Source organism: Myxocyprinus asiaticus, chromosome 31 (assembly GCF_019703515.2).
Source record: "Myxocyprinus asiaticus isolate MX2 ecotype Aquarium Trade chromosome 31, UBuf_Myxa_2, whole genome shotgun sequence".
NCBI classification, from domain to species: domain Eukaryota; kingdom Metazoa; phylum Chordata; class Actinopteri; order Cypriniformes; family Catostomidae; genus Myxocyprinus; species Myxocyprinus asiaticus.
The window spans coordinates 37,089,768-37,116,884 of NC_059374.1; the positions used below are offsets into that span (position 1 = coordinate 37,089,768).

Sequence of the window (27,117 nt, forward strand, 5' to 3'; positions counted from 1 at the left end):
TGTTTAAACGGAGTAGAACATTTAAAATTGTAAATTGTAATTGAAAATAGCACGTCATGACTCTGGCTCTGCTGGTGAATATCTCCATGATCTCAAGGCTAAGAAGGTAACCTCAAATCATGAGATTCATCCACCAGAAGAGCAGTGCAGAAACACAACTGACGTAATGTGTTCCTCCACAAGTAACTTGCAGTTTTATGCTTTAACCACTAAAGTTACATAGAATAGCTTTAAGAAAATGAATCTAAATAATTGTTGTTGTTGTAATCAACATTATGCTACAAATTATGTCAGTTGGAATACTGTCATTGTTTTTCAAAGTATACGGTTATGGAGAGCATTGTCTGTATAGATGAGAGGCATAAACAAAGCAAAATCAGTGCGTTTCAAATGTAAATGGATCTGTGTGAAAGTGGCCTAAAGTAGGGTTTCTCAACCTTTGCCCACTGCTACCCACTTTTTTTTAATGTCAGTCAATAAATCTTGAACGATTTTCTAAGTGACACCATCGGACTATCTTAAATGCAGGACAAATCGCGTCCTGAATTGATTCGAGGATGTATTTTATGGGGTGGGTGGCAACCCTACTTGGGACTGCAACTCCGAAATTATGATGTCCAGAGATTGTATTGCGTTCAGACTAGCACGGTTATGCATGAAGCTAGCGCATGCAATGCTACATAAAGATACCTTGTCCAAAAAGAACGATTCGTAGCATTGATGGATTATTGTAATTGTACAGCTAATAATTAACATCAGAGAAATAGAGCCTCTTACGGTCGTTTACATAAACCTGGTGATATTAACGCGATTCGACAATAGAGGTCACTGTTGCCCCAAACATTGCAAATGTACAGTTCTGTCCTTCTAACTGGTCATTTTTACCCACAACAGAAAAGATCTTGCGACCCAGCAGACAATGATCCACGGCCTAAAGCAACTAGTTGCTTGATGGTAGTGAACAGGTTTCACCTTCTCCTAACCCTAACTTGCAAGAGAACTTGCAAACAAATAAATGACATAACAAGCTTACTACTGAAGTCTTTCCAGCAGAATTAATGCATGAGCTTCCACTTCAAAAACTGTTGAGAAAAGTATGAGCTAGAACATAGTTGTCGGTGTGATACTGACCTCTTTGTGTTGGCACCACGAGGCATTGCTGTCTCAAAGGCCACATAAACCAATAAAAACTAGAAGAAAAAAAACAAAACAATATAAAACACAGTAACCAGTACTGACCAGAATCCTACCAGAATTAAGAATCCAATGTAATTATTACAGCCTTAAATCTGTAGACTATATGTGTACAGACGTTATGAATAGCTTTCAAAAATGTACTGACAATTATAAAGCAAACTACTGAGAATGTGTTTTTTTTTCTTCTAATAATGTAGTGGATTCAATTGATTAAAAAACTTATAATACATGTAAAAAATGTCATTATTCTTGTTCTCCAAACATTGTCCCACAGGAATTGTGCTGTATGATACTTTGGCATGGGAAGTGAGAATGCCAAAGGAAATTCATGGCCTCAGTGGTTCCTGTCTGGTTATTCCATGTTCTTTCAAATACACATCGAACCCACCCACTAACCCACTTAGGGTTGTGTGGTATCAGTGGGTCTCTAAGGGCTATCCTTTAGTTTATGATCCTTTGAATCCAAACCAGGTCATTGACAAGTTTAAAGGGAAAACTGTACTATATGGAGACCCATCAATAAAGGATTGCAGTCTAGGGATCAAAAGCCTGGAAATGTCCCACAATGGAGAGAAAATATATACCTGGATTGACCCAGAAAATGTTGGATGGCACACCTACAAGTTTTATGATGTCACCTCCACAATTCTGGTTGACAGTATGTAAATTATTTGTTCTTTAAACGTAATTATCTTGATTTCATCTAAGTTTGGAAGTGGTGTTATAATCATATCATAACAATCTCCTTATGGTTGTGTTGCTTATTGTAACATTTCTGACTATTTTAGCAAGTCCAGAGCAGCCCAGCATCAATATTTATGGTGGTGAAAGGGTTGGTGACACCATTACAGTGGCATGTTACACTTTCCATACCTGTCCATACAGCAAACCAAATTTAATTCTGAATGGCATAGAAGGATCTGACCGAATAGAGGATGAGCATTCTAAAGACGGCCTTTGGAAAATCACTCTGACACGCACGGGTGTAGTAAAGGCTGAGAGCTCAGATATTGAGTGTTCTGTTACATATCATGGTGACATAACAGTAACAGCTACAAAGAACAAAAATGCCAAATGTGAGTGATTTTTAATTTTTAATTTTTTTATGTATAGATCATTTAGATATGCATCTGTGTCCAAAAAAGTTAAAATAAAATGCAGTTAAATTCTTTTTCGTTTTTACCTTTAATTTAATACTGGCACTTTTGCAATAAACATTTTTGGACATAATGTTTATGCCAAATGTCAAGTCAGAACAATTACAAGATTTTCAATTTCAGGTGTTCATTATAATATAACGATTGAGCCTGAACTGGCAGATGTCACAGAGAACATAACAAAGAACTTCACCTGCACCGTTTACCATTCATGCCAAAAAGAGAATCCAACCATCACATGGAACTATGAGAACATGCAGGTCTTAAAGAGGGATAAAAAGTTTTCAGGGTTAGATCGTGCCACTTTGTCCACCATAACATTTCTGGGCACAAAGAATGACCATGGGAAGAAATTGACATGCACTGCAAAATGTTCTGGAGGAGACGTTACAGCATCTGTTGTTTTACGTTTACAACGTGAGTATTTTGAACGCATCATGCAAGATGTATGTGATTTCTCCATGTCTTGTCATTCATATTTTTTTTTAGTCAATACAGAGCAAGTAAATCAAATCCAGAATAAAATGAGTGAATCCACTCCATAATAAAAGTATGTGTTTGTAAATATTTCTTTTTTTCCCTGCAGATCATGCTTATATCATGGTCCTGCACTCAGTGACCTTTTTGGTAATAAGCAATGGTACTTTGAGTTGACAGTTAACAATTAATCCATGACGTGTTACATCCTTTTCGCAGAAAATGGTTTGAAGAATATTGGACTGTACATTATAGTGTCCTCACTTGTTATCCTCATCGGTTTCATATTTGCCGGAGTCATCATATTCAAGAGGCAACACAGGTAGATGTTTGCATGTATGTTTTTTTATAAACTAGTACTTATTCTTCACAGATGGAGCAAAGTCTGTATTGTGTATCTGCTGTACATATTTCAGTAATGTAATTTCATTCAGCATTTTAGTTTCTCACATTGTCAATATTAATTTTAGACTACCCCCTGGTGATATGCAAGGATCGCAAACAGGACCTAAACAGAGGTATGTATGGCACACAGTATAAACTTTCAGTTTATGCCACACTGTTTACATTGCAATAGAGCTCTTCAGCTGTGACGTCAATTTGTAGGCAAACCCAGAAGTCAAATTCGCCATGGGTTTCCTCAGGATTTTCCTATGGGTGTTTATAATGGGATTTTCAACTTATGAGTAAAAGAAGGTCTGTGGTAAACATCACTTGACGATATGTGGATGTTTTGTTCTACAACGTAAATTACACACTTTCATACCTCAAACGTGAATTTTGACGCTGCCTTTAATTTTTTTTTTAAAGTATATGTTTCAATACGGCTTCAGAATTCACGTTTGAGGTATGACTGTGTGTTATTCATGTTGTAGAACAAACCTCCACAAATCATCAATTAATGTTTACCACAGACCTTATTTTACTCATAAGTTCAAAAACCCCATTATAGGATCCCATGGCGAATTCTCTTCTGGGTTTTTAGACTACAAGCTGAACAGCTCTATGCTGCATGGCATTCTGAGTCATAGAAGCATAGAAGGTTCTAAAAACCTAGCCCTTCCACTTTCCCAGCAATGGAAGTGGTTAGAATGAGTGATGGATGGAAAAGGAGAAGGCTCGAGTGGACTGACTAGCTTGTATATCCTTTGTTTTACGTCAGAAAACATGGACGCATCGTTGCATAAAAACAGTGCGCTCTGACGGGTACAGCTTTAAGCTTTTATTTAGTGATTGTTAGAATGTTTGTAACATAAAAAAAAATAATATACTGTATTGTGATGTTGAAAAAACTATTTGAGCAGCTGATTCATTATGATAACCACTTCAGTCACTCTTTTGCTGGTAAACAGCAGCACGAATGCAGATCGCACTGGTTTGATCATACGCCTCTGAGCCCAAACAGTGGGTGTTTTCAAACCATGGAGATTCCTTACTTTTATTGGATAGTTTAGAAACGCCCATCCTGCTTTGGAAACGTCCGATGATTACTACATTGAGATTCCCTACTTTCATTGGATAGTTTAGAAACACCCATCCCAGTCTGAAAACGCCTATTATTGTTCCGCAGAGACCTATACTTAGAGGCTAGTGTAATCACACTGGTTTGATCGTACATGCAAATTTAATGGAGGCCAGTATTACATTACATAAGACATAGTTTTAAATGCTGTGTGAACTATTCCTTGAAGACGTGTAATGTCTAGATATGGCAAAACTTGCAAGGTATACAATATAGGTATACAAAAGCTATTTTTTTTCTCCTATTAGCATACTTGTTTCAAGCATAGGATTATAAACTTCTACATATTTTTTTTTTTTTTTTTTTTTTTTATGATGATCTTGAATAGATAACTCTGAAAAAGTCCCATTGATGTATTCAATCAACATTTGTTGTAGAAGAAAAGCATACTCTTTGTCAAGTCATTTTTATTTTATTTTCACAATACAGAACATTTCAAAGCAGCTAATAAAATTATTTTCACAGGTCAAGCAATGTATTTACGGTGTCCGAAAACGAGCCTTTTTCCAAACCTCGTATGCCATCACCAAAGAGGTATAGTGCATTTGAAACAATATCCTACCTTTTTGCATTGAATGTTACCTGGCATAGATTACCTTGTAATCAAGTGTGTCATAATAAACTATCTTATAAGAACTTGTTTCTTGCCTTTTCCATCTGAAAGATAGTGATGAAAATTAGAATAAATCAAATAATACAAAGTGATTTTGTACTGAAGTCTATTAATAGTCCCAACACTACTAAATACTTTAGCTTCACAGTTTGCCATGGTAAAAGACTTTTTAAGTTATTTATAAACTCTTATTTTTCCCACATGCACCTCAGTCAGCCAAAATCCTGCTCTGTGAGTATAAAATGTATCTCTATCATTACTTGATTACACTGTAGAAAACAGACTCAATTATTTTGACTTTAAATCATGCCCAAAATATGTTGAATGACACCCCTGACTTGTATTTCTGTTTCTCTTGACATATTATTTTTAGGGTTATGATTATGATGCTGATTACACCAACATATCCGACATGAACTTATATGGCAATGTCTGATGAAAGTGCTACGGTATACATGACCAAATGACCAAAATGGGCTCTGAACAGTGTTTTTAAAAAGATCCAAAAATGCTCTTAAAAAAAAAAAAAAAAAAATAGTATAAAGATTTTATGACTTGCAACACAACACATGCTTTTATACTTAACACATACTACTTACTGTAGTATATTTTTATTTGTATATTTGTAGAGGACAAATTGAGTTACATTATCTTGCTCTCTTCAGCAGTATGGTTAAGCTATGAAGTTTATGTAATGGTTAATTCTGGATTTCTGTGTTTAAGATGCATGACTGATTTAACCTCCTGAGACCCGAGCGTGGCTGTTTGCATTTTCCATTTCCCTTTTTGATTTGTAATTAGTAGCACCTAATAGACATGCAAAAAACAAAACAAAATCTACACCACTTGTTTTTTCTAAACATTGATGGCAACATATCTGGACAGCGGGAGTAATTTGTGAAATTTTCAATAATACCAAGCTATAGTCAGGTTTTCTTTTATCAAATTGTTCATTATGTGTCCAGGAGTGTTGGTTATTCATGTTTTTTGCGCTTCACTACGGCGAATCACTACGCAACCACGAGGACTTAGAACACATTGGGAATTGGGCATTCTAAATTGGGAGGAAAAAAAATACAAAAAAATTGGCACATTGGATGGAACTCTAATCTTTTGACTCAAACAGCTTACAATGTAAACACTTAATTAGGTTTCTTACCAGGTGTAGTTTTGTTGGCATTTCTCCCAAAGACAAATGCCGCTGTGGTCAGCGCTATGTTGTTTTGTCACGTGACTCTGTGCGTCGAAAGTTTAACCCTTTACTGACAGCCCAGTGTCTCCTGAACTGATCAGTTGGTTTAAATTAATTTGAATTATGCATTGCATATAGTGAAGCCAAAATACAACATCCACGCATGTTTAAGCAGGGTCACATGATGTTAAAAAAAAAATCAAATGCTCTGAATATTAAATATGATTTTGCAGCTTACTCATAATTAAAGAATTAATCTCTCTTTTATGTTGTTTTTGTGTATGTGTTGTACCACCACCTTTGAACAAGATGGATCATTCTAGGTCTGATAAGGTTACAGATCATTAGATTTTTCCAGAACATCAAAAGATTTAAAATAAAGTACAATCATACCCAGAGATATCATCTTACTCTTTTTTTTTAAAAAATGGTTAGTCTCAGCACCAGGATACTTCTATCTCACTTTACTAAAAATCATCCAGAGTAGAATTTTCATTTAGTGGTAGGCCAGATATGTGCAGTGGCCCCAAAATTTTTAAATGTCCTTAAAATTAATATCATTGCATTACAGAACAAAGCATGTATCCTAGACCTTTTTTCGAAGCCAGCATTTTGTTTGCTAACTTTCTAATTATTTTGAAAAAGTGTACAAGCACGTTTTGACGAAATTTTGAACAGTATATAGGCTATTTTGTTTTTTTTTATCATTTAAAACAAACTTTTTGCAAAAAGTGTGATTTTACTATTGTTTAACATAAATGCTGCTTGGTTTGCTATTTTATAAATTAATGCAATGAGAGCATTACCTTTTTAAGTGTGGCATAAAGGGATTATTTACTCACCCTCATGCCATCCCATATGTGCATGACTTTCTGTTTTCTGCTGAATACAAACAAAGATTTTTAGAAGAATATCTCAGCTCTGTAGGTCCATACAATGCAAGTGAATAGTGATCAGGCCTTTGAAGCTCCAAAAAGCAGATACAGTCAGCATAAAAGTAATCTATACGACTCCAGTGGTTTAATCCATGTCTTCTGAAGTGATCCAGTTGATTTTACCAAAATATAGACCGGAATGTAACTGTACATCTTGCCATTGCAGTCTTTAGGCACGATCTTGATTTCAAGCAGAGTGCTACATGGCGCTATAGGAAGTGTGATCGAGCTTGAAAGCAAATCGCCAAGTAGACTGCTGTCCGGCTGTACAGTGAAAAAGGAGTTACAATTTGATGTGTTCTCACCCAAAACCAATTGGATCACTTCAAAAGACACTGATTAAACCACTGGAGTCTGATGGATTATGTATATGCTGTATCTGCTTTTTGGAGCTACAAAGGCCTGATCACAATTCCCTAGCATTGTATGGACCTACAGAGATGAGATGTTGTTCTAAAAATCTTTGTTTATGTTCAGCAGAAGAAAGAAAGTCATACACATCCGATGCCATACACATCTGGCAAGAGGATGAGTAAATGATGAGAGAATTTTCATTTTTGGGTGAACTAACCCTTTAAGTGTCCATATAGTTTTTATGGTCATTATATATACAGATCCCACTTAGTGACTTCACACATAGGTGTCTTTACATGCTTTATTAAAAAGTGATTACACACCACAAATATAACTAAAACACATTGTTTTAAAATGGGGTGAGTGAGTCACTTGACATTAACAAGAATATATTTAGCATTTTGGAGGCGTAGACACTGAAGCAAGAAATACAATAAGCATCTTTTGGAAACTGATCTTCAATTCCTTCCTCACGGTGAAACACACTTATTCTCACTTCTCTTATTTTCTGTTTGATCAACTTGCTAAAAGGTTCTCATATAATCCACTTGCATGTACACGATTTGGGCAAAATAAGAAAGAAAAAGGTATGTTAAGTTTTAATCTTACTGTATTTTTTGACCATTTTCTTGTCTGACTGTAGTACAGTATGGTTTATGTTGGTTAAAATGGACAAGCTGAAGACAATTGAGGATGGGCAAGAAGCGCAAAGAATTTTAAATGTTATTCTAAAATGTTATTTAGGTGGTAAAGTCCCTTGAATAACATGTCCACTGTTTGCAGTTCTGGACACTGTATTACTTATATTTTAATCTTGATTTTTAAACATTCAAATCAATTTAGCATTGTTTTTTGTTTTTGGATAGAGCAATCCTGTTACAAGGGAACATGAAAGGACCTCTCTTACTTCATTTACTTTTCCAAGGTAGTGCCTGTTTTGTTTTTTATTTTTTTTAATACATTTTTTTTTTTTTTTTTTTAATACATTTTTTTTTTTTTTTTTTTTGTGATGCACATTATTGGGCTTCTGAAATTCTTTCACAGTAAATGTTTGCAAAAATGTATTTAAAAAAATTGAGATTGAGACAGTAAACATCAATGGCTTTTCTTAGGTCTTTTAAAAAAAAATAATCATTACAAAATGCTGCTGTATAAATGCAGTGTCACACTGCTTTTTTCTGTTTGTTCAAAGCAAAAACAAATAATTAATTTTTAAAAATCTAATTTCTGTTGACAAATCAAGAATTATATATTAATTACAGTAATAAAAGTTAACCCTTTTCCAGGGCTGTAATGACTACATACCCCTATCAGTAGTAGTCAACTGATATTTGTTTTTTAATGGTTGATTTTTAAATTATTACATTTTAGCCCAAAATTCTTGAATATGTCCTTGCACTACTATGTCCCACAGTTATTCTGCTGTATGATACTTTGGCATGGGAGGTGAAAATGCCGAAGGAAATTCATGGCCTCAGTGGTTCCTGTCTGGTTATTCCATGTTCTTTCTACTACACATCAAACCCACCCACTAACCCACTTAGGGTTGTGTGGTATCAGTGGGTCTCTAAGGGCTATCCTTTAGTTTGTGATCCTTTGAATCCAAACCAGGTCATTGACAAGTTCAGTGGGAAAACTGATTTATATGGAAACCCATCAAATCGAGGTTGCAGTCTTGTGATCAAAAGGCTGGACCTATCCCACCACGGAGAGAAAATATATACCTGGATTGACCCAGAAAATGTTGGATGGCGCACCTACAAGTTTTATGATGTCACCTCCACAATTCTGGTTGACAGTATGTGAATATTATTTGTTCTTTAAATATAATAACCATTATTCATTGTGTGATGCTTCTCCCAGATTGGCTCTAATCTACCAAGTTAATTGGTTAAAAAACTAATGGTTGAATACAGAGGAAATGAGATTCTCTAAAAACATTTATATGATGTACTAATTCTTATGCTTCTGTTTATTTTAGCACAACCACAGAAGCCCAGCATCTATATCTATGGAGGTGATAGGACTGGTGACACCATTACAGTGGCATGTGTCACTTTCCACACCTGTCCATACAGTGAACCAGTCATCACTCTGAAAGGCATAGAAGGATCTGACCATATAGAGAGAAAGGACATTAAAGACGGCCTTTGGAAAATCACTCTGACACGCACGGGTGTCGTAAAGGCTGAGAGCTCAGATATTGAGTGTTCTGTAACATATTATGGTGGAATAACAGTAACAGATACAAAGAACAAAAATGCCAAATGTGAGTAAAAAATGAATATATTCATAGAGCATACACAATGTTAAATGTTTGCTTGAGATTTGCATTCTAAAATCGTACTGTCAGTGTAAAGAAAATTATGTAAATTTTATGAAATCAAAAAAATTTACAATCCATTTGTAAAAAATTCAAATGGCTGTTAATTGTTTTGAGAACATTGACCTTTGTTTGGAGAATTGTGTAAAATCAGCTCTGAAAAAACTGCTATGTCAAAGTGGATGCAATTACAAGATTTCAATTTAAATTTCAGGTGTTCATTATAACATAATTATTGAGCCTGAACTGGCAGATGTCATTGAGGGTGTTGGAAAGAACTTCATCTGCACCGTCTACCATTCCTGCCAGAAAGAGAATCCAACCATCACATGGAACTATGAGAACATGCAGGTCTCAATGGGGAATAAAAAGCTTCCAGGGTTAGATATGGTCACCTTTTCCAACATAACCTTTCTTGGTGCAAAAGAAGACAACGAGAAGAAATTGATATGCACTGCAACATTTTCTGGAGGAGAAATTAAAAAACATGTTGTTTTACGTGTACAACGTGAGTAATATGAAAGCATCATTCATGATGTGTGTGCTTTCTCCATGTCTTGTCATGACAGTGCTTGAAATGCAGCACCTAAAAATATCAACATTATTTGATGAGTTCTTTTTTTCTTTTCTTTTTTGCTGCTTTGCAAACACTGGTATTTCCTTCAAGAAATGATTAAGCTTGTTCATATTGTTTCCCATATTGATTCTCTTACAGAGTATGTGAAACCAGTGAATCCAGTCCAGAATGAAAGTATGTTTTTTTTTTTCTCTGTGGCCATTATTATTTTGACATCAATGACATGCACTTCAAATGAATAGTAAACCCAAAAATGATAATTCTCTCATCTTTATTCACTCTTATGCCTTATCAGACTTATATGACTTTCTTTGTTCTATGGAACAAAAATAAATATTTTTTGAATGAGATATGATGTGTTTATATCCATACAATGCAAGTCCATGGGGTCCAAAACTTCAAAGCTTCAAAAAGGATATAAAGCCATGCAGTCCATGCAACTCTAGTGGTTTAATCCATGTCTTCTTCCTCATGTTTGACGCATGCACATTTATTGAGAAAATGATGAAAGAATTATAATTTTTGGGTGAACTTTTCCTTTAAATCATCAGCAATGGTAATTGCAGTTATTTATTCATAATAATGAATAATCAATAACATGCTACATCCTTTTAGCCTTTATCCATTATGAGGCATCCGTGGTGCCCAAGATTACAGCATTGCCTCGTTCCTGTGTGGTGATACCATGCAGTTTCAAGATTAAGGAAGAATATGTCACCCGACTTCGGGTTCTTTGGGTCACCAAAAATGGTGGCTACATGTTCCACACTGGCCCGAGCAACATCTTAGACAACTTTAAAGGCCGTACAAGACTCCTTGGGAACCCAGACGAGCAGAACTGTACTGTGGAGATTGATAAGGTGCAAACGCATGATAACGGACCATTCTGCTTCCGAGCAGAAAAGGAAAATGAGAAGTACAGCTTCAACAACAGCTGTGTGTTCATTATAATGCGAGGTGAAAATAAGCCAAGAAATATGTGTGATTATTTTTCACATACAAATGTCAATTTTAATGTGTACAGTTGCATTTTCGACAAGTATATTTAAAGCCGATGTGTGTTTTTTTTTTAGATGTTAAAATTAGTTCTCGCATCCCAGCTGAATATGTCAACGAAAAGTATGCTATTAGAGACCAACCAATCAACAAACAGAATTACAAATCGAGACAAAACAGGCATCAACTTTTAGCAAGCCTCATGGTTCAGGTTTTGGGTCTGGGGATAGACTTTATGGTTAAGTTCATAATTTGTTGTTTTGTATATTTTTTCCTATGGAAATAAAAATTTATTTATTTATTTTTTTTTTTGTACAAGCCAACTAGACTAATTATTACAGCTTGTGAGTTTGTATCTTTGTATACAACCACTAGAAGATGGGGTAGTGGAAGCTGTTTGCAATTCTGTTTGGATACATTAGTGTTGCAGAAATCACACACTTCAGCTTTAATATTAAACAAACCCCAGAACTAATGTGAACCAATATTTGTTCCTCCTTTTGTCTCTTGTAAAAAAAACAATAAAGCCTCTCCGGACAAACCTGTGATGTCACCCCTCCCTGAAAACATCGAGCCTGGGACACGCGTCACTGTCAAATGCTCAGTCAGTCACACATGCCCTTCTCACCCCCCAACCATCACCTGGAACACCCCAACTGCCCGAACAACTAACAGCCACCAGCACGTGGGTGGAGGCGTCTGGGAAACAACATCTACTGTGATCTTTATACCATCCGGATATGAACAGGAAGAAGACATTGTTTGTAGTGCCAAGTTTTGGGGAGGCAAAACAGAAGAAAATGCTGCCTCTCTAAATATTAGGAGTGAGTACAGACTTATACAGTTACATCCAAACCTTTTGTAAAGCATAATGTACAGTCAGCCTGGTCATTATGTCAAATCAGGACCCCAATGAAAAGAGATCCAGAAGGGATTTATTTTAACTGTATTTGATGATGGGAATGATGATCTTTTTGAAAATAATAGGAGTCCAGGGTGTTGGATGGGATACTCTTTGGCCTTATGTCGTAGTACCCTTACTTGTTATCCTCCTCAGCTGCATACTTGTGGTCATCATATACAGGAGGCGACACAGGTTTGTGTGTGTGTGTGTGTGTTTCTGAAGGTTTGTGCTTATTTTGTTACAGAAAGTCAGTGTTATCTGTTCATATATTTATCTGTAATCCTGTTATTATATACTGTAGTTATTTTATTTAGCATTGTCATCTTCTCACTTTCACATTGTTATTATTAATTGTAGAATTCCCCCTGATGATATGCAAGGGTCACTAACACGACCTGAACAGAGGTACAGTATGTATACACTTATCTCATGTTTTTTTTCCCCCCTAAATAATGTTAAGAGTTTAAGTTTTCAACAAGCTAAAAACTAAAAAAAAACTAAAAAAAAAAAAAAAATATATATATATATATATATATATATATATATATATATATATACATTAAAACTACGAATTTTAATCTCATTCTCTGATGTAGGAGGTCACTTTGGAACAGATTCTCAAGGTTGGAGTGATCATTATTGAACTTACCTCACATCGACGTATTTCAATTCCATATTCAGCCTTGACACTAAAACTTTTTAAAACTTTTACTCCAAATTATTGTAGAATTTCTGAAGGAAAAGTAGCTTGGACTAACAGGGGAAACAGGAGTGATACCAGGCAAGTACAACATAAACAACTAAGCATTATTTTGGTTAGTATTGGTCTATGTTACTGGACCAAATATGCCCACTGCACTAACCAGTTCTAATCTACAATAGGCACACTGAATACACCACTGAAAGACCACCAAGGCCTGAAAAAAGGTAGGTTGAAAATAGAATTAAAAATTACCAAAAATGAAACATACATAGTACAAAACTATAAACATATTTACAATCAAATAAACAAAAAGATTATTTCAACATCACCTTATTCAACAGACGGAGCATCTGGAGCCAATTTTCCAGGTAATCATCCACATTTTTTGTTCATTTTTTTTATATATATATATATATATATATATATATATATATATATATATATATATATATATATATATATTTTTTTTTTTTTTTATTACTGAATATTAAAATCCTTTTTTGCAGACATCACTCACCCAGATCTGATGCACATCTGAGAGTAGAATACAAGTCAGTATTTTTCTCTACTAAAATTTAATTGACTAAAATTTAATTTAAAGCTAATAACAATAACAAACAGACTTGTAATAACAAAAATGTGTTATTTGTGGAGATTGATTCATTTGTTTTCTTATTTTCTCAGCTTTATTTTTATCTTGATTCATGCTTCAATCCAAAATCTTTTTCATATGATGCAGTAGTCTTTTAAAATAGACACATTTATGAAGGTAAACTAATGCCTAAATGATTTGCATGCACAGAGTAAGATTTGTAAAAGCGTAACTGAAGTTACAAGCGTGATAGAAAAATGTGCATGCACAGAGTAAGATTTGTAAAAGCGTAACTGAAGTTACAAGCATGATAGAAAAATTTGCATGCACAGAGTAAGATTTGTAAAAGCATAACTGAAGTTACAAGCGTGATAGAAAAATGTGCATGCACAGAGTAAGATTTGTAAAAGCGTAACTGAAGTTACAAGCGTAAGAAACAAATATTAGCAATAATTTAATGCTTTGCATAAGTGTAATTCATGTGTTGTGAATCTGTAATTGCGTATTAACATAAAGTAAATGTGGTATGTATTCTTCTGCCTTATTTCTTTTTTCGTGCTTACCATTTTTGCACTATTTTTGCGCCTAAACATGGCCAAAAACATTGCAAGCCTGCAATCAGCAATATGCAAGCAAAGAAAGGGTGTCATGAACAGCAAAACGGATTGACCACATAGAATCTTTCTGTATGTGTAAAATAAACTACTACAAATGTGTAAATAAATCACTGATTGCAGGTTTGCAATGTTTTTGGCCATGTTTAGGTGCAAAAACAGTGCAAAAATGGTAAGCACGAAAAAAGAAAGAAGGCAGAAGAATACATACCACATTTACTTTATGTTAATACGCAATTACAGATTCACAACACTTGAATTACACTTATCAATTACACTTACCAAGTCAGAAGAATAAATACCACATTTGCTTTATGTTAATACGCAATTACCAATTCACAACACATGAATTACACTTATGTATTGCTAATATTTTTTCTTACACTTGCAACTTGATTTACACCTACAAAACGTTCTGTGCGCATGCAATTGCTTTTTACACTTGCATTTTGATTTATGCTTTCACAAATCTTACTCTGTTCATGCAAATCATTTAGGCACAATTTTACCTTCATACACATTCTCATTTGTGAGCGTAATTCCATCAACTGGAATCATGTGGACTATGCAGGATTTAGGCAAAGAACATTAATAAACTGAGATATGATAAATTGAGATTTGAAATCAAACAGAAAATAAAACATACAATGTATTATCTAATCACATGTACTGTATATATTAAAACAATTTGACAATCAAAATACATAGCTTCACCCTTTATCGTTGTGAGAATGGACTCAGTACCAAATTAGTACACAACATGAAATTATACTCTGTTTACAGGTCAAACAACATATGTACAGTGTCAGGAAACAAGCCTATCTCCAAACCTTATAAACCATCACCAAAAAGGTATAGTGCATACTAAAATGTGTCATAATACAGTCCCCATTCTACTAAGATTCCTCCCCTTAATAATTACATTCTCTACAATGGTACAACAGATTGTAGAACAGAAGTTACAGTTTGATTATTAAAAATGTACAAAATGAACACATTTTCCTGCTACAAAGTGTTTGTTTACAAAGTCTTAGAATTAAGGCTGTCGATTTAATGTGTTAATTTAGTGCGATTAATTTTATTAAAAAGAACGTGTTAAAAAATTAACACAATTAATGATGCCCCCTGACCCATAAGTAAATCTCGTAATAAAAGTACATATTTTTCTTATCATCGGAGCAATTCAAGCCTGAAGTACATGCAACGTTTTGTTTTTCCGAGCCGCATTAGTAGGGGGCTGTACATGTACCTCATCAAAGCATACAAGCAGCTCAGCCACAGAATGAAAGCAGGTCACACAGGGCACATTCTTGACAGCAGGACAAAGCACAACAAGATGCAGGGGTCTCGAGGAGCAATTTGCAAAGTCTCTACTACTTTTAACTTGCACCAGTGTCCTAAAAATGCAGCATTTATGACGCTGAAAACCTGAGATGCTCCAAAAGCATCCACCTGATGCACATGTACATAAACCGACATTTTTTTAAATTTATTTATTTTTTATCCCCTTTTCTCCCAGTTTGGAATGCCCAATTCCCACTACTTTGTAGGTCCTCCTGGTGGCGCGGTTACTCACCTCAATCCGGGTGGCGGAGGACAAGTCCCAGATGCCTCTGCTTCTGAGACCGTCAATCCATGCATCTTATTACGTGGCTCGTTGTGCATGACACCACGGAGACTCGCAGCATGTGGAGGCTCATGCTACTCTCCGCGATCCACCACAACTTACCACGCGCCCCATTGAGAGCGAGAACCACTTAATCGCGACCACGAGGAGGTTACCCCATGTGACTCTACCCTCCCTAGCAACCGGGCCAGTTTAGTTGCTTAGGAGACCTGGCTGGAGTCACACAGCACACCCTGGATTCGAACTCGTGACTCCAGGGGTGGTAGTCAGCATCAATACTCGCTGAGCTACCCAGGCCTCCATACAAACTGACTATTAAAAATAGTGCAGACGGAATAGTGAAGACTTCTAAAGCCACTTTTTGTATTGTCTAATTATTGCTTTTACCACAATAATGCAATACATTTCAAACTGAATTATTTTATTATATAAATACACAGTATATGTATGTATACTGTAATTCAATAAAAAAAGGGATGTGGAGTCCGATGCCGCGCTCATGTACTTGTTCTCGTACTCGTAAAAATGCTCCGATACTAAAAAAACGATACCATCTGACGTATGAATGTCATTCCGTAAACATTCAGCGCGCAATTTAAAATCGCATCATATCCTAGTGAGATTGAAAGACTAAAATTTCTAAAAATTAAAGACTAAAGCTGCGATTTAATGAGATAAAAATATAGTTTGCATATGCAGTGCTTTAAATGTGAGTGCTTGTGAATCTTTGGAGCCAGTGTTGTGCTGACATAAAGACACAAAGTGCTCATACCTTTTAGAGCTCCTCCTTGGCTCATAAGCGGAATATACCGCCATGAGCATCGCATGCCCAGTTTGTAGCAGATGACAGCAGGCAGTGCATAGACATACATAATTTAGATATCTATGAGGCAGAGCGCTAATTCACTTTTTTATTATTATTATTAAATAGCCCAGAGCAACTTGGTCATAACAACACACAGAAACACATCAAAATGAAAGAATCGTTACTCGTACTTGTTCTCCAAAAAATGGTATCGGGATATTCTGAAAAAAATGAAATCGATTGACAGCCCTAATTATCATTCATAAATACTGTGATCCTTTTCTTTGCCATATGGCAGTCCAAAACTTAGTTGAAATCATTTAGCTTAACTATTTAACATGATAAAGCCTTTAAGTTTGCATTTAAACTGAATAACTACAAATGCAAAGATTGATGGCATTTTCCATTTGTTCTTCTTTTCATTTTTTCCCCATGCACCTCAGCCAGCCTAAATACTCTGTGAGTATCTTTACCATTACTACACAATGCCATAGAAAACAGTCAATTTATATGTTTTCAAATTCAGTCTGAAATATGTAATTGACTAATATCCCTTTTTCTTTAAATATTTCATTAAGGGTTATGATTATGATGCTGATCATAACATATATGGAAACGCCTGAAGAAAACAAAGTTCAACACAGTGGGTTTTTTATTTTTTTTAAAGGATGGACTCTGAAAAAAGGTTAATGCTGAAATAAAAAGGTTAAAGGTGCTGTAAGCGATTTTTTTCATGAAAAGGTATGCAAAAAATGTTCCTACTCCCTGAAAGATAGTAATGAAACAAGTGTTCTGAGATATCTCAATATGCATTTTTATGCCATGTTGTTCATAACAGTGGTCAGTTGAGGGTGCTATTTTGCAGCTGTTGTTTTTAACAACCGTTCTGTTTCATTCCTACTGACCGCCAGAGGCAGTGTAAACACTATTGGATTATCGTGGTGTCAGCCAGATAGGTCGAGAGAATATACAAACAAAGTCACGTAGTGACGTATGCTGAGCCCTGGGGGTTACAAGCCACAGTAGCTCAGCACTCTGCCTCTTTCGCTTTCTCGCCTGGTTAAGATAGGTTGTTTTTTGTTAAGTGATATATTACGGCTGCTACAGTGGTGATTCCCCTGGGTTTACTCCACCTCAGACCACTCCAGTTATGGAACAACAGTTTGCGGCTAGATCCCACCAGACATCGCCATCGACTTATTGTAATTTCTCACCATTGCATACATGCATTGAGGCGGTGGAGACAGGTAGAGTTGCTGAAGGCAGGAGTGCCCCTGGGTGTTGTTCCCTCTCGTCGGGAGTTGGTCACGACCGACACTTCCCTCACAGGGTGGGGGGCAACATGGAATCAGAGGGGTATTTGCGGGTGCTGGACACCGACCCAGGCCATAGAACATATCAACCTGCTGGAACTACGTGCAGTGTTCATGGCTTTAAAGTATTTCCTGCCAGTCCTGGCAGGCCGCCATGTTCTTGTTCGGTCCGACAATACCTCAACAGTGTTCCATCTGAACCACCAGGGCGGCACGAAATCCCGCAGGTCTCTACAGCTTACTCACAAAATCCTGACATGGCGTCAGCCATGACTCGCTTCACTGAGGGCAGCTCATATTTCGGGAGCATGCAACCAGACAGCGGATGCTCTTTCCAGGGATCGAGTACATCCAGGAGAATGGAGACTTCATCCAGATGTAGTGCAGGAGATCTGGCTACGATTTGGAAGAGCAGAGGTGGATCTTTTTGCTTCAGAAATGACCACTCATTGTCGCTTATGGTTCGACAGAAGTGTCCAGTCCCTTGGGCCAGGATGCACTGTCTCATGAATGGCCGAACTGCCTACAATATGCATTCCCACCTATCCCTCTGTTATGGTTGACGTTACACAGGATCTCCCTGTGCAAGCACAGAATGCTGCTCGTGGCACTGTGATGGCCAGCCAGACCATGGTTTCCTTTGTTGCTGAGACTTCTGACAGGCAATCCATGGAAGCTTCCCCCCAGGAAGGACCTCATCTCCCATCTGGAGGCCAGCGTCTGGCACCCGGATCCAGCTCGTCTGCAGCTTTGGGTCTGGCCATTGGGTTTAATCCTTCTTTGGAGCATTGTGACCCTGCAGTTATTCACAACATCTCCAATGCTAGGGCTTCTTCCACACGACAGATTTATGCTTCCCGTTGGAAGCTTTTTTCAGCATGGTGTGAGGAGCAGGGGCTCGATCCTGCAACGTGTGACATTCCGAGCATCATAAGCTTTCTTCAACATTTACTGGAGGAGGGCAAAGCGGCTTCCACATTGAAAGTGTATGTCGCTGCCATTTCTGCATATCATGTTCCATTTGGGGGATCTTCTCTTGGTTTTCACGGTCTTGTCTGCAGTTTTCTGAAGGGTGCACGCTGTCTGAAGCCTGCTCGGAATCCTCACTTTCCTGTGTGAGATTTGCCACTCATGCTTGCATTCCTTTGCTCATCCCAGTTTGAGCCCTTGCAAAGCATTGACATTAAATGGTTATCCTTGAAGACTGCTTTTTGTTGGCTATTGCTTCTGCGAAACGAGTCAGTGAGTTGCACGCGCTGTCTGTTAGCGAATTGTGGTGACTCCGGGGTGGTCCTATGACCCAATCCTTCTTTTCTTCCAAAAGTCCTTCTTCCTCAGTTCATAAACCAGCACATTGAACTGGCCTCTTTTCAGACTACTTAAGGGTCTGATTCAAGTGCTCAACTTTTGTGTCCTGTTCGTGCCTTGAAGTGTTAGATGGACACTACTGCTCAATTTAGACAGTCAGATGAGTTATTTGTCTGCTATGGTGGTGTGAAGAAAGGTGCTCCACTGTCAAAGCAGAGGTTGTCGAACTGGATAGTGGAAACTATTACAATGGCTTACAAGGCAGCAGGGAAACCATTGCCCTGGGGTCTAACTTGCCATTCCACTAGGGCCATCTCATCTTCATGGGCTGTTTTTAGAGGAGTTTCCTTGGCGGACATCTGCACTGCTGCTACCTGGGCTTCTCCATGCATGTTTGCCAGATTTTATAAGGTCAACGTTGCTGCTCATCATGCCATGAGTTTTGCAGTTCTTCAGGAGTGGCCTTAATTTTTCATCAGGTGGGTGGCATTCCTCATGACTATGTTGGTATGTGTCATCCAATAGTGTTTACACTGCCTCTGGCGGTCAGTAGGAATGAAACAGAACACTAGTTACACATGTAACTGTGGTTCTGTGAATTCCAGAGTTCTTAGTCACTCAGAATGCGCGAGAAAGGCATACCGAGGCAGAGTGCTGAGCTACTGTGGCTTATAACCCCCAGGGCTCAGCATACGTCACTACGTGACTTTGTTGGTATATTCTCTCGACCTATCTGGCTGACGCTGCGATAATCCAGTAGTGTTTACACTGCCTCTGGCGGTCATCTGGAATTCACAGAACCACAGTTACATGTGTAACTAGTGTTTCTGCATGATTTCGGTCTCAATAAAGCTCATTAGGTATCTGTGAAGTGCAGTGTTTTGGAAAGAGTGGGTGTGGCTAATCCAACAACTCTGTCTCGTAGAAGTAGAACGACTAAAATCGCTTACAGTACCTTTAATGAATAAAAACTTTGTTATTAAATGTAATTTAATTTCAGAAACATATTTATAGAGTCTGCTTTTGAGTCTAGTTTGTATTGACTAAACAACAGTTAATAAAGCACAGCATATGTTTTAGAACTTAACACTGTAATGCGTGTACTGTAGCCTACCTCTCTTTGGCATTATTGGGGAGGTTGGTGAAAATATTATTTCTAATTTAAGTAGTCTCCAAGTGTTGTATAGTCCTAAATTCTGTTTTAAAGTTCAACGTATCTGATAAAACAAAAAATGCTTCTTGTTTGCTTCGCTATTAAAATGATTCACAGCTAAATAAATCTATAATACATGAACCTATCTTTTGGTGTGTATGTTGGAGGTATGTTATCTCTTATCCATATTTCAATTATATTCCTACTTGTGATTTCAGTGCCACTGTACTCTTTTCAGCCATATCACAAGGATTGGGATTGTCAGAGCTCATATCCTGCTGTAGCTACAAGCTGTTATGGAATGTAGACCTTTTAATTAAAGACTCTAATATATGACAACAGCAGTAACAATAATGTGTATTTAGTAGCACAAAATAATTAATATTAATGTATTGTAAAGATCACAGTGTAAAGTGTGAAATGGCATTTTATCATGATCTAATTTTGCTAATCGAATGGCTAATGATTACAGTTAGCTGGGCTATTTAGTGCATTCCAATACAAAAAAAGTGTTTCTTTCAAGAATTTTTTTATTTTTATTTAAATGTCATAATCATGCTTCTGCATATTTGTTTTTTTTACACCAAAGTGAATATTATACATATATTTCAGATGAAAAAAAATAAAATAATCACATTTAAAGTATTTGATGATCATAGAATTCACACAATAACACTTGCATCATAACACATAAACATGATTCTCTTTCTCAGCTCAGTTCAAATGCGAAACAAGCAATTTACAGCTTGTTTGCTACTAAAGTTACAATTACAGAAACATTAAAGTATATTTCCATGCTCACACCATTGAGTTCATCAGACAAATATATGGCATCTGAGTGATACATACAAAGGAATAATATCTTTATAGCATAATTCAAAACATTCCAATATTGTCTTATTGTAATGGCACTTTACAAAAAAAGAGGAGTGGAAGGCACTTTGATGAAAGTTAACATGCTATATAAAAACATACTGCATGACTTCCATGACTGACACATCTTTCACATGAATGGCAAAGTATTGCAAGCTAGCATTGTGTCAAAATATTTACATTGTAATTATCATATCATATCATTTCAATACAATTACATATTCATTTTCAGTTCAACATAATTGTACATAATGCTCAAGTTAAATTCAGATTAAGAATTTAATACTTCACTTGGTAACACACTATTGCTCCTTGCATTAATTATATTTTTATGGCAGAATATACAGTTTTGTCCTCTTCATCAGAGTTTGAACTGCTATTAGGACACTTCTGCTTATATTTAGGCTTGGCAGAACAAGACACACTGGCGTAATCCATTTCGTCTTCTTCACTGGTATCAGAATTCCAGTCTATATTTGTGAATAGAGGTTTAGGAGCACCCGTAAAAGAAACATTCTCATAATCAGATGGCTCGGATGGGGAATTCTGGGAAGAGGGAGAAATAATGAAACTAATATAATATGCTGTACTCTAAATAGTTAAGAAAAATGACAGTCTCCATTCACTGTCAATCATGTTTCCATACAATGAAAATGAACAGTATTCCTCTAATCTCCTTTTGTGTTCCATAGAAGAAAGCAAGTCATACAGGTTTGGAATAACATAGGGGTGAGCAAATTATGACAGAACTTAATTTTTTTGTGTATTTTTGGGTAACTACCACTTTAACTTGGAACGATAATTCTGTAAAACTCATAGTTTAAATTTTCAATTGCTGGTGTAATTTGAAAACATACCTTTGAGTGTTTATTTTTTGATTCTGTTGCATAGACTGCGGAATCATCAGTACCTTCAGGTTTTCTAAAATAATAATAGTATAATTATTATAACAATAATAACTATAATTAAAATCAACAGCAGTGCATTACATTGCATTTTTTTTATTTATTTTGTTATATTAGGGTCAACAAAGATTGACCCTAATAGTAAAATGAATGGAAATGATAAATAGTCATAATGAGTGATGATGGGAATGGTTAAATAGGCCTATTTGTTTTTTCTTCTTCTTTTTTTCTTTTCAATAGTGGGGATAAATGTACAAATCAGTCCAACATTTTACTAATTACATATCTTCTTCACAGTAATCATAATTTAATCAGTCTTCACAGTAGTCATAATTGAAGTTTGATTTCTGATTTTCATATTCCACATCTGATTTTACCTTTTTGCTGGCTCATTTTTTCCCATAAACTCCAGAGTGGCATAGGTTACTGTGGATGTTTCCAAGCCATTGTCTGGATATCCACTTTTTTGTTTTTGCTTTGGGGAATGTCCTCCCTGTAAGACAAAAAAATAAAAATAAATAATCTCAAGAGTTTGCTAATTATAAAACTATCAGTTGTTTGTCACAGGGATTTTCTGACATATTGTTCTATTAAATTAAATACATTCTCTCACCTGTTTCATTTCTGGCAGTTTAATGGCTGCATACACTGTGTGGGTATGAGACGATGGCCTTAAGAGAAACAGATTAATTGAATGACAAAAAGTGAAATTGCATTAATGACCCACAATATCGGTCCTATAGATGTTACCTTGGACAAGGGTCATGTGCTCTTATAAGATCTTGGGAATGGAGTGTTTCATGCGAATGATTATCCCTACCACGACATGGATCAGGAATGCCTGCCATCGACAGATTCTCTCTGGTATTATTTCGAGATCCCTAAGTGTTCAAATATCCAAACAGCAAATCTGATCACCTTTGACTGTATTTTATAGCCTTTGCTTATTGTGGATAGAAATCATATAAAGTTCAATACTGAGGTTTAGGTGAATTCAACATTAATTTAATTATTCTGTAATTAAATTAAGTATCCCAGTGGTTCAAATAAATAGAAATAAAATAACCATTATAAGCAAGTTTGTCACTGTAGAAAGTCGTGACAGGAATATAGGGAAATAATGCAATGGTCCATTAGCTCCACTTTGTTGATCTAATCTTGCCTTGATGATGATCCTGCAAAATAAAAAGCGCAATCATTAACAGATGGCTACTGAAAGAAGGAAACTAATAATTCTGATGACCACAAACTAAAATCAACAACTAAAAGGCCTTTTGATGCTCAGGCAAAGTTATAAACAGTGCAAGTTCATTTTATGATTAATTTCTATCACTTAAATATGGTTCTTAGTTGCATTGTTAAAAAAAAAAAAAAAGCTATGTTTTTTTTTTTTTTGGTAACATTTAGAAAAAGGAAAGAGGAATGTACCTGCGAATCAGAAACATGGCCGCAGTAATGATAATCAACAGGAGAATAATAGGAAAGATTATCAGATAGAGTATCTTGAGAGAGTTGCCTAAAGAGATGGGAAACATTTGGCAGATGATTTAATCCAAGCAGTTTACAATGTATTCAAGGCATTCATTTAATCTGTCTGTACGTTTCCAGGGAGTCAAAAACATAACCATGGCATTGCTAGCACCATACTCTACCAGTTGCGCTACAAGAGAATGTGCAAGATGTTATTTAATTTAAGTTACTCAGCCATTCGATCATCACCCTATCAAAACCTTAAAGGAATAGTTCACCCAAAAATTAAAATCCTCTTATCATTTACTCACCCTCAATGCCATCCCAGATGTGCATGACTTTCTTTCGTCTGCAGAACACAAACGAAGATTTTTTTTAAGAATATCGCAAGTCTATAGGTCCATACAAGTGAATGGTGACCAGAACATTGAATGTTCAAAAAACACAAAGGCAGAATAAAAGTAATCCATAAGACTCCAGTGGTTAAATCCATATCTTCAGAAGCGATATGATAGGTGTGGGTGAGAAACAGATCAATATTTAAGTCATTTATTTCTATAAATCTCCACCTTTGACCAGCCCCGGCCATTAGGTGATGATATGCATGAAGAATGTGAATTTCCCAACAAAAAAAAACAAATGAAGAAGAATGCAAAAATGAAAGTGAAAGTGGAGATCTGTGGCAAAATAAAGGACTTAAATATTGATCAGAGCTGAGATATTCTTCTAAAAATCTTTGTTTGTGTTCAGTAGAAGAAAGGAAGTCATATACATCTGGTATGGCATTGAGGGTGAGTAAATGATAAGAGGATTTTAATTTTTGGGTGAACTATTCCTTTAAGGTTTTGATAGGGTGATGATCGAATGGCTGAGTTACTTACACAACACTTTCAACTCCTTTTCAGTCTTATTTGTTCCCAAATAATTTTTTGCTGTGCATGTGTACCAGCCTGCAACTGACTCAGTAACTTTCAAGTAGCCAGTTAATATGTTTGACTCTGTTTTGTTCCATTGTTTGTTATGCATGTCTATAAGTCCAGGTCCACTCACTGTAAGCTCTGAATCAGGAAAGCTTTGAACTGTGCAAGTAATGAAGATCACTTCAAATTCTCTCACTTCACTCTTCATGGTAAACTTGAGTTCAGAAGGAGGATCTACAGAGTTTATGAAGTGACAACATAACATGCACATTTGTGTTATTTGTGAAATCTCACCAACTGGTGAAGTTAATATTGAATTAATGGAGCTGGTTTGAGTCATTGGAGATTTACAGTATTAAAGTGTCTTTAGTAATTGCTTCCTGTGCTTTTAATGAATATGTATTTGAAAAGAAGACATACTGATGATTCAAAACAAACTTTTATTTCACTAACTTATGCGTTAAAGCTAAAAACGCACAAAACTTCCTGTCACAGTTTGAAAGAACGCTAAATGTATATTTACAATGTAGTAGGGAAATGTAGTGCAGAAGGTGATTTCAACATAAGAGTCTCTAGAAGAAGACGGGAAAACAGAACAGTTTGTGACACCTACAAGATTTAAGTTAAGTTTTGAGGTGATTTTGAGCTGAGAGGGACAGGAGGGGGTAGGAGGAGAGACAACAGATGTGGAAAGACAACACTGAGGCAATTCTCACTTAGTTGGGTGTGAGATGGTGCCATTTCACGAAAGTTTCTATGCTGATTTTCTCAGAGATAATACATTTGCTGTTTTCCTCCATTGGGAGTTCTGCCCTTTGAATGCAATCCCCTTGACACCCTGCCTTGCAATAAAATTTTTCTGTTGTCTGACTTCAACAGCATAACTCAAATTGATGTGGTAGTGTAAATGAGGCTTATTTAGGTTCATTAGCTAAATGTAGCATTCTAGCTAATTTCAACAAAATAAGACCAAAACAGCAGTCTTGCAAAATTATTTACAGTGGCTCAAGATCGAATTGGTTTTAAAGAAGCCAAATGAGATTTGGGGTGTTAGTTAACTCGCATTTTTAATTTTTAACTGTTGGTGGTCTGCCACCTCAAAGATGTTGATAACCACTGCTTTAAAATCACATATTGCTTTATAACTTTATAAAACTTATAAACACCAGTGAATAAACAGTAGACAGATGATGTTGCAGAGCATAAGAGTGGTCTAAATTAAGAGAGTTAGGAAGAATGAGATGATAGCGTCTGAGCAAAGAGCAAGATATATATATATATATATATATTTATAAATCCCCATGTCTGCCCACAACTGTGATTATTTGCTCATCTAAGCTCTAAACAAAACCAGAAACCAAACCTTAATTCTAGTCCAAACTTTACCCTTAACGCTGAATTACGATTTGTCTAAAGAATAGTGGTTAACTTTCTAAGCATCTCAAAAATATCCATGTAAAGTGGTCCAAAATTAATGCAGTGTTTGGTTTACGTTATGCATTTTAATTTATGTCTAGACAGATCTCATCGCTCCAGTGTATAATTTAGAATTCTACTTGACTATTTATTTGAAAAATGTGTATTTCACACTCACAGCTGAATATTAACGTGATGTGATTAGATTGTGACGTTCCCATCTCATTGGTTGCAGTGCAGTAGTACATTCCTTGTTTCTGAGCAGTGAAGTTCTGCTGGTCTGACAGTGACATGATCTGTTCACCTTGTCAGGCTGAGGTTCTGCCTGACAGGACCGTGACAGTATCGGCCTGCCTCTGTGTTTTGTGTAGTGTTGGGTTCGAATCCACCTTAGTCGAGTCTGAGTCAAGTCCAAGTCTTTAAACAATTGAGTCTGAGTTGACAGGCCAAGTCCGAATGAATCTGTTCATTAATCTGAATTCAAATTGTAACCGTAAACTCAACATCAATATTTTAAGATTATTTTAACTTTCACAACTAAGACAAACAATTGTCAATATAAATATAACAAAAATACCTCTGTTGCATTTCATATATATATATACAGTGCATCCGGAAAGTATTCACAGCACTTCACTTTTTCCACATTTTGTTATGTTATAGCCTTATTCCAAAATGGATTAAATTCATTATTTTCTTCAAAATTCTACAAACAATACCCCATTATGACAACGTGAAATAAGTTTGTTTGAAATCTTTGCAAATTTATTAAAAATAAAAAACGAAAAAAATCACATGTACATAAGTATTCACAGCCTTTGCCATGACACACAAAACTGAGCTCAGATGCATCATGTTTCCACTGATCATCCTTGAGATGTTTCTACAACTTGATTGGAGTCCACCTGTGGTAAATTCAGTTGATTGGACATGATTTGGGAAGACACACACCTGTCTATATAAGGTCCCACAGTTAACAGTGCATGTCAGAGCACAAACCAAGCCATGAAGTCCAAGGAATTGTCTGTAGACCTCCGAGACAGGATTGTATCGAGGCACAGATCTGGGAAAGGGTACAGAAAAATTTCTGCAGCATTGAAGGTCCCAATGAGCACAGTGGCCTCCATCATCTGTAAATGGAAGAAGTTTGGAACCACCAGGACTCTTCCTA

At 36.2% G+C, this 27,117-nt stretch overlaps 2 protein-coding genes across 12 annotated transcripts in view; one reads left to right on the forward strand and one right to left on the reverse strand.

Annotated features, from left to right (window-relative positions):
• The window catches only part of LOC127422474 (Schwann cell myelin protein), a 34,314-nt gene extending 13,811 nt beyond the window's left edge, over window positions 1-20,503 (forward strand). For 4 of the 11 annotated variants that reach the window (XM_051666010.1, XM_051666011.1, XM_051666007.1 and 1 more), the window contains 16 exons: window positions 1,472-1,855; window positions 1,986-2,273; window positions 9,985-10,278; window positions 10,486-10,521; window positions 10,963-11,304; window positions 11,871-12,167; window positions 12,331-12,439; window positions 12,605-12,652; window positions 12,844-12,870; window positions 12,975-13,028; window positions 13,130-13,174; window positions 13,292-13,318; window positions 13,457-13,501; window positions 14,940-15,008; window positions 17,032-17,047; window positions 17,167-20,503. In XM_051666010.1, the coding sequence (XP_051521970.1) occupies window positions 1,472-1,855; window positions 1,986-2,273; window positions 9,985-10,278; window positions 10,486-10,521; window positions 10,963-11,304; window positions 11,871-12,167; window positions 12,331-12,439; window positions 12,605-12,652; window positions 12,844-12,870; window positions 12,975-13,028; window positions 13,130-13,174; window positions 13,292-13,318; window positions 13,457-13,501; window positions 14,940-15,008; window positions 17,032-17,047; window positions 17,167-17,211 (2,126 nt within the window). In that variant the 3' untranslated portion in view covers window positions 17,212-20,503. Of the gene's footprint in view, window positions 1-1,471; window positions 1,856-1,985; window positions 2,274-7,574; window positions 8,035-8,063; window positions 8,373-8,861; window positions 9,246-9,428; window positions 9,717-9,984; window positions 10,279-10,485; window positions 10,522-10,962; window positions 11,305-11,870; window positions 12,168-12,330; window positions 12,440-12,604; window positions 12,653-12,843; window positions 12,871-12,974; window positions 13,029-13,129; window positions 13,175-13,291; window positions 13,319-13,456; window positions 13,502-14,939; window positions 15,009-17,031; window positions 17,048-17,166 lie in introns of those variants that run through there. The other 7 variants (XM_051666008.1, XM_051666013.1, XM_051666017.1 and 4 more) reach the window with 7 other exon arrangements.
• A 520-nt stretch (window positions 20,504-21,023) lies between these two features.
• On the reverse strand, window positions 21,024-23,650 carry LOC127422481 (uncharacterized). Its single transcript, XM_051666027.1, has 7 exons — window positions 23,569-23,650; window positions 23,207-23,315; window positions 22,891-23,021; window positions 22,754-22,811; window positions 22,518-22,633; window positions 22,093-22,156; window positions 21,024-21,781 (listed from the first exon to the last, which is right to left on the reverse strand). Exons 1-7 carry the CDS (start codon window positions 23,583-23,585, stop codon window positions 21,557-21,559), a joined length of 720 nt encoding a protein of 239 aa, XP_051521987.1. The 5' UTR covers window positions 23,586-23,650; the 3' UTR covers window positions 21,024-21,556.
• Window positions 23,651-27,117: the final 3,467 nt, after the last annotated feature.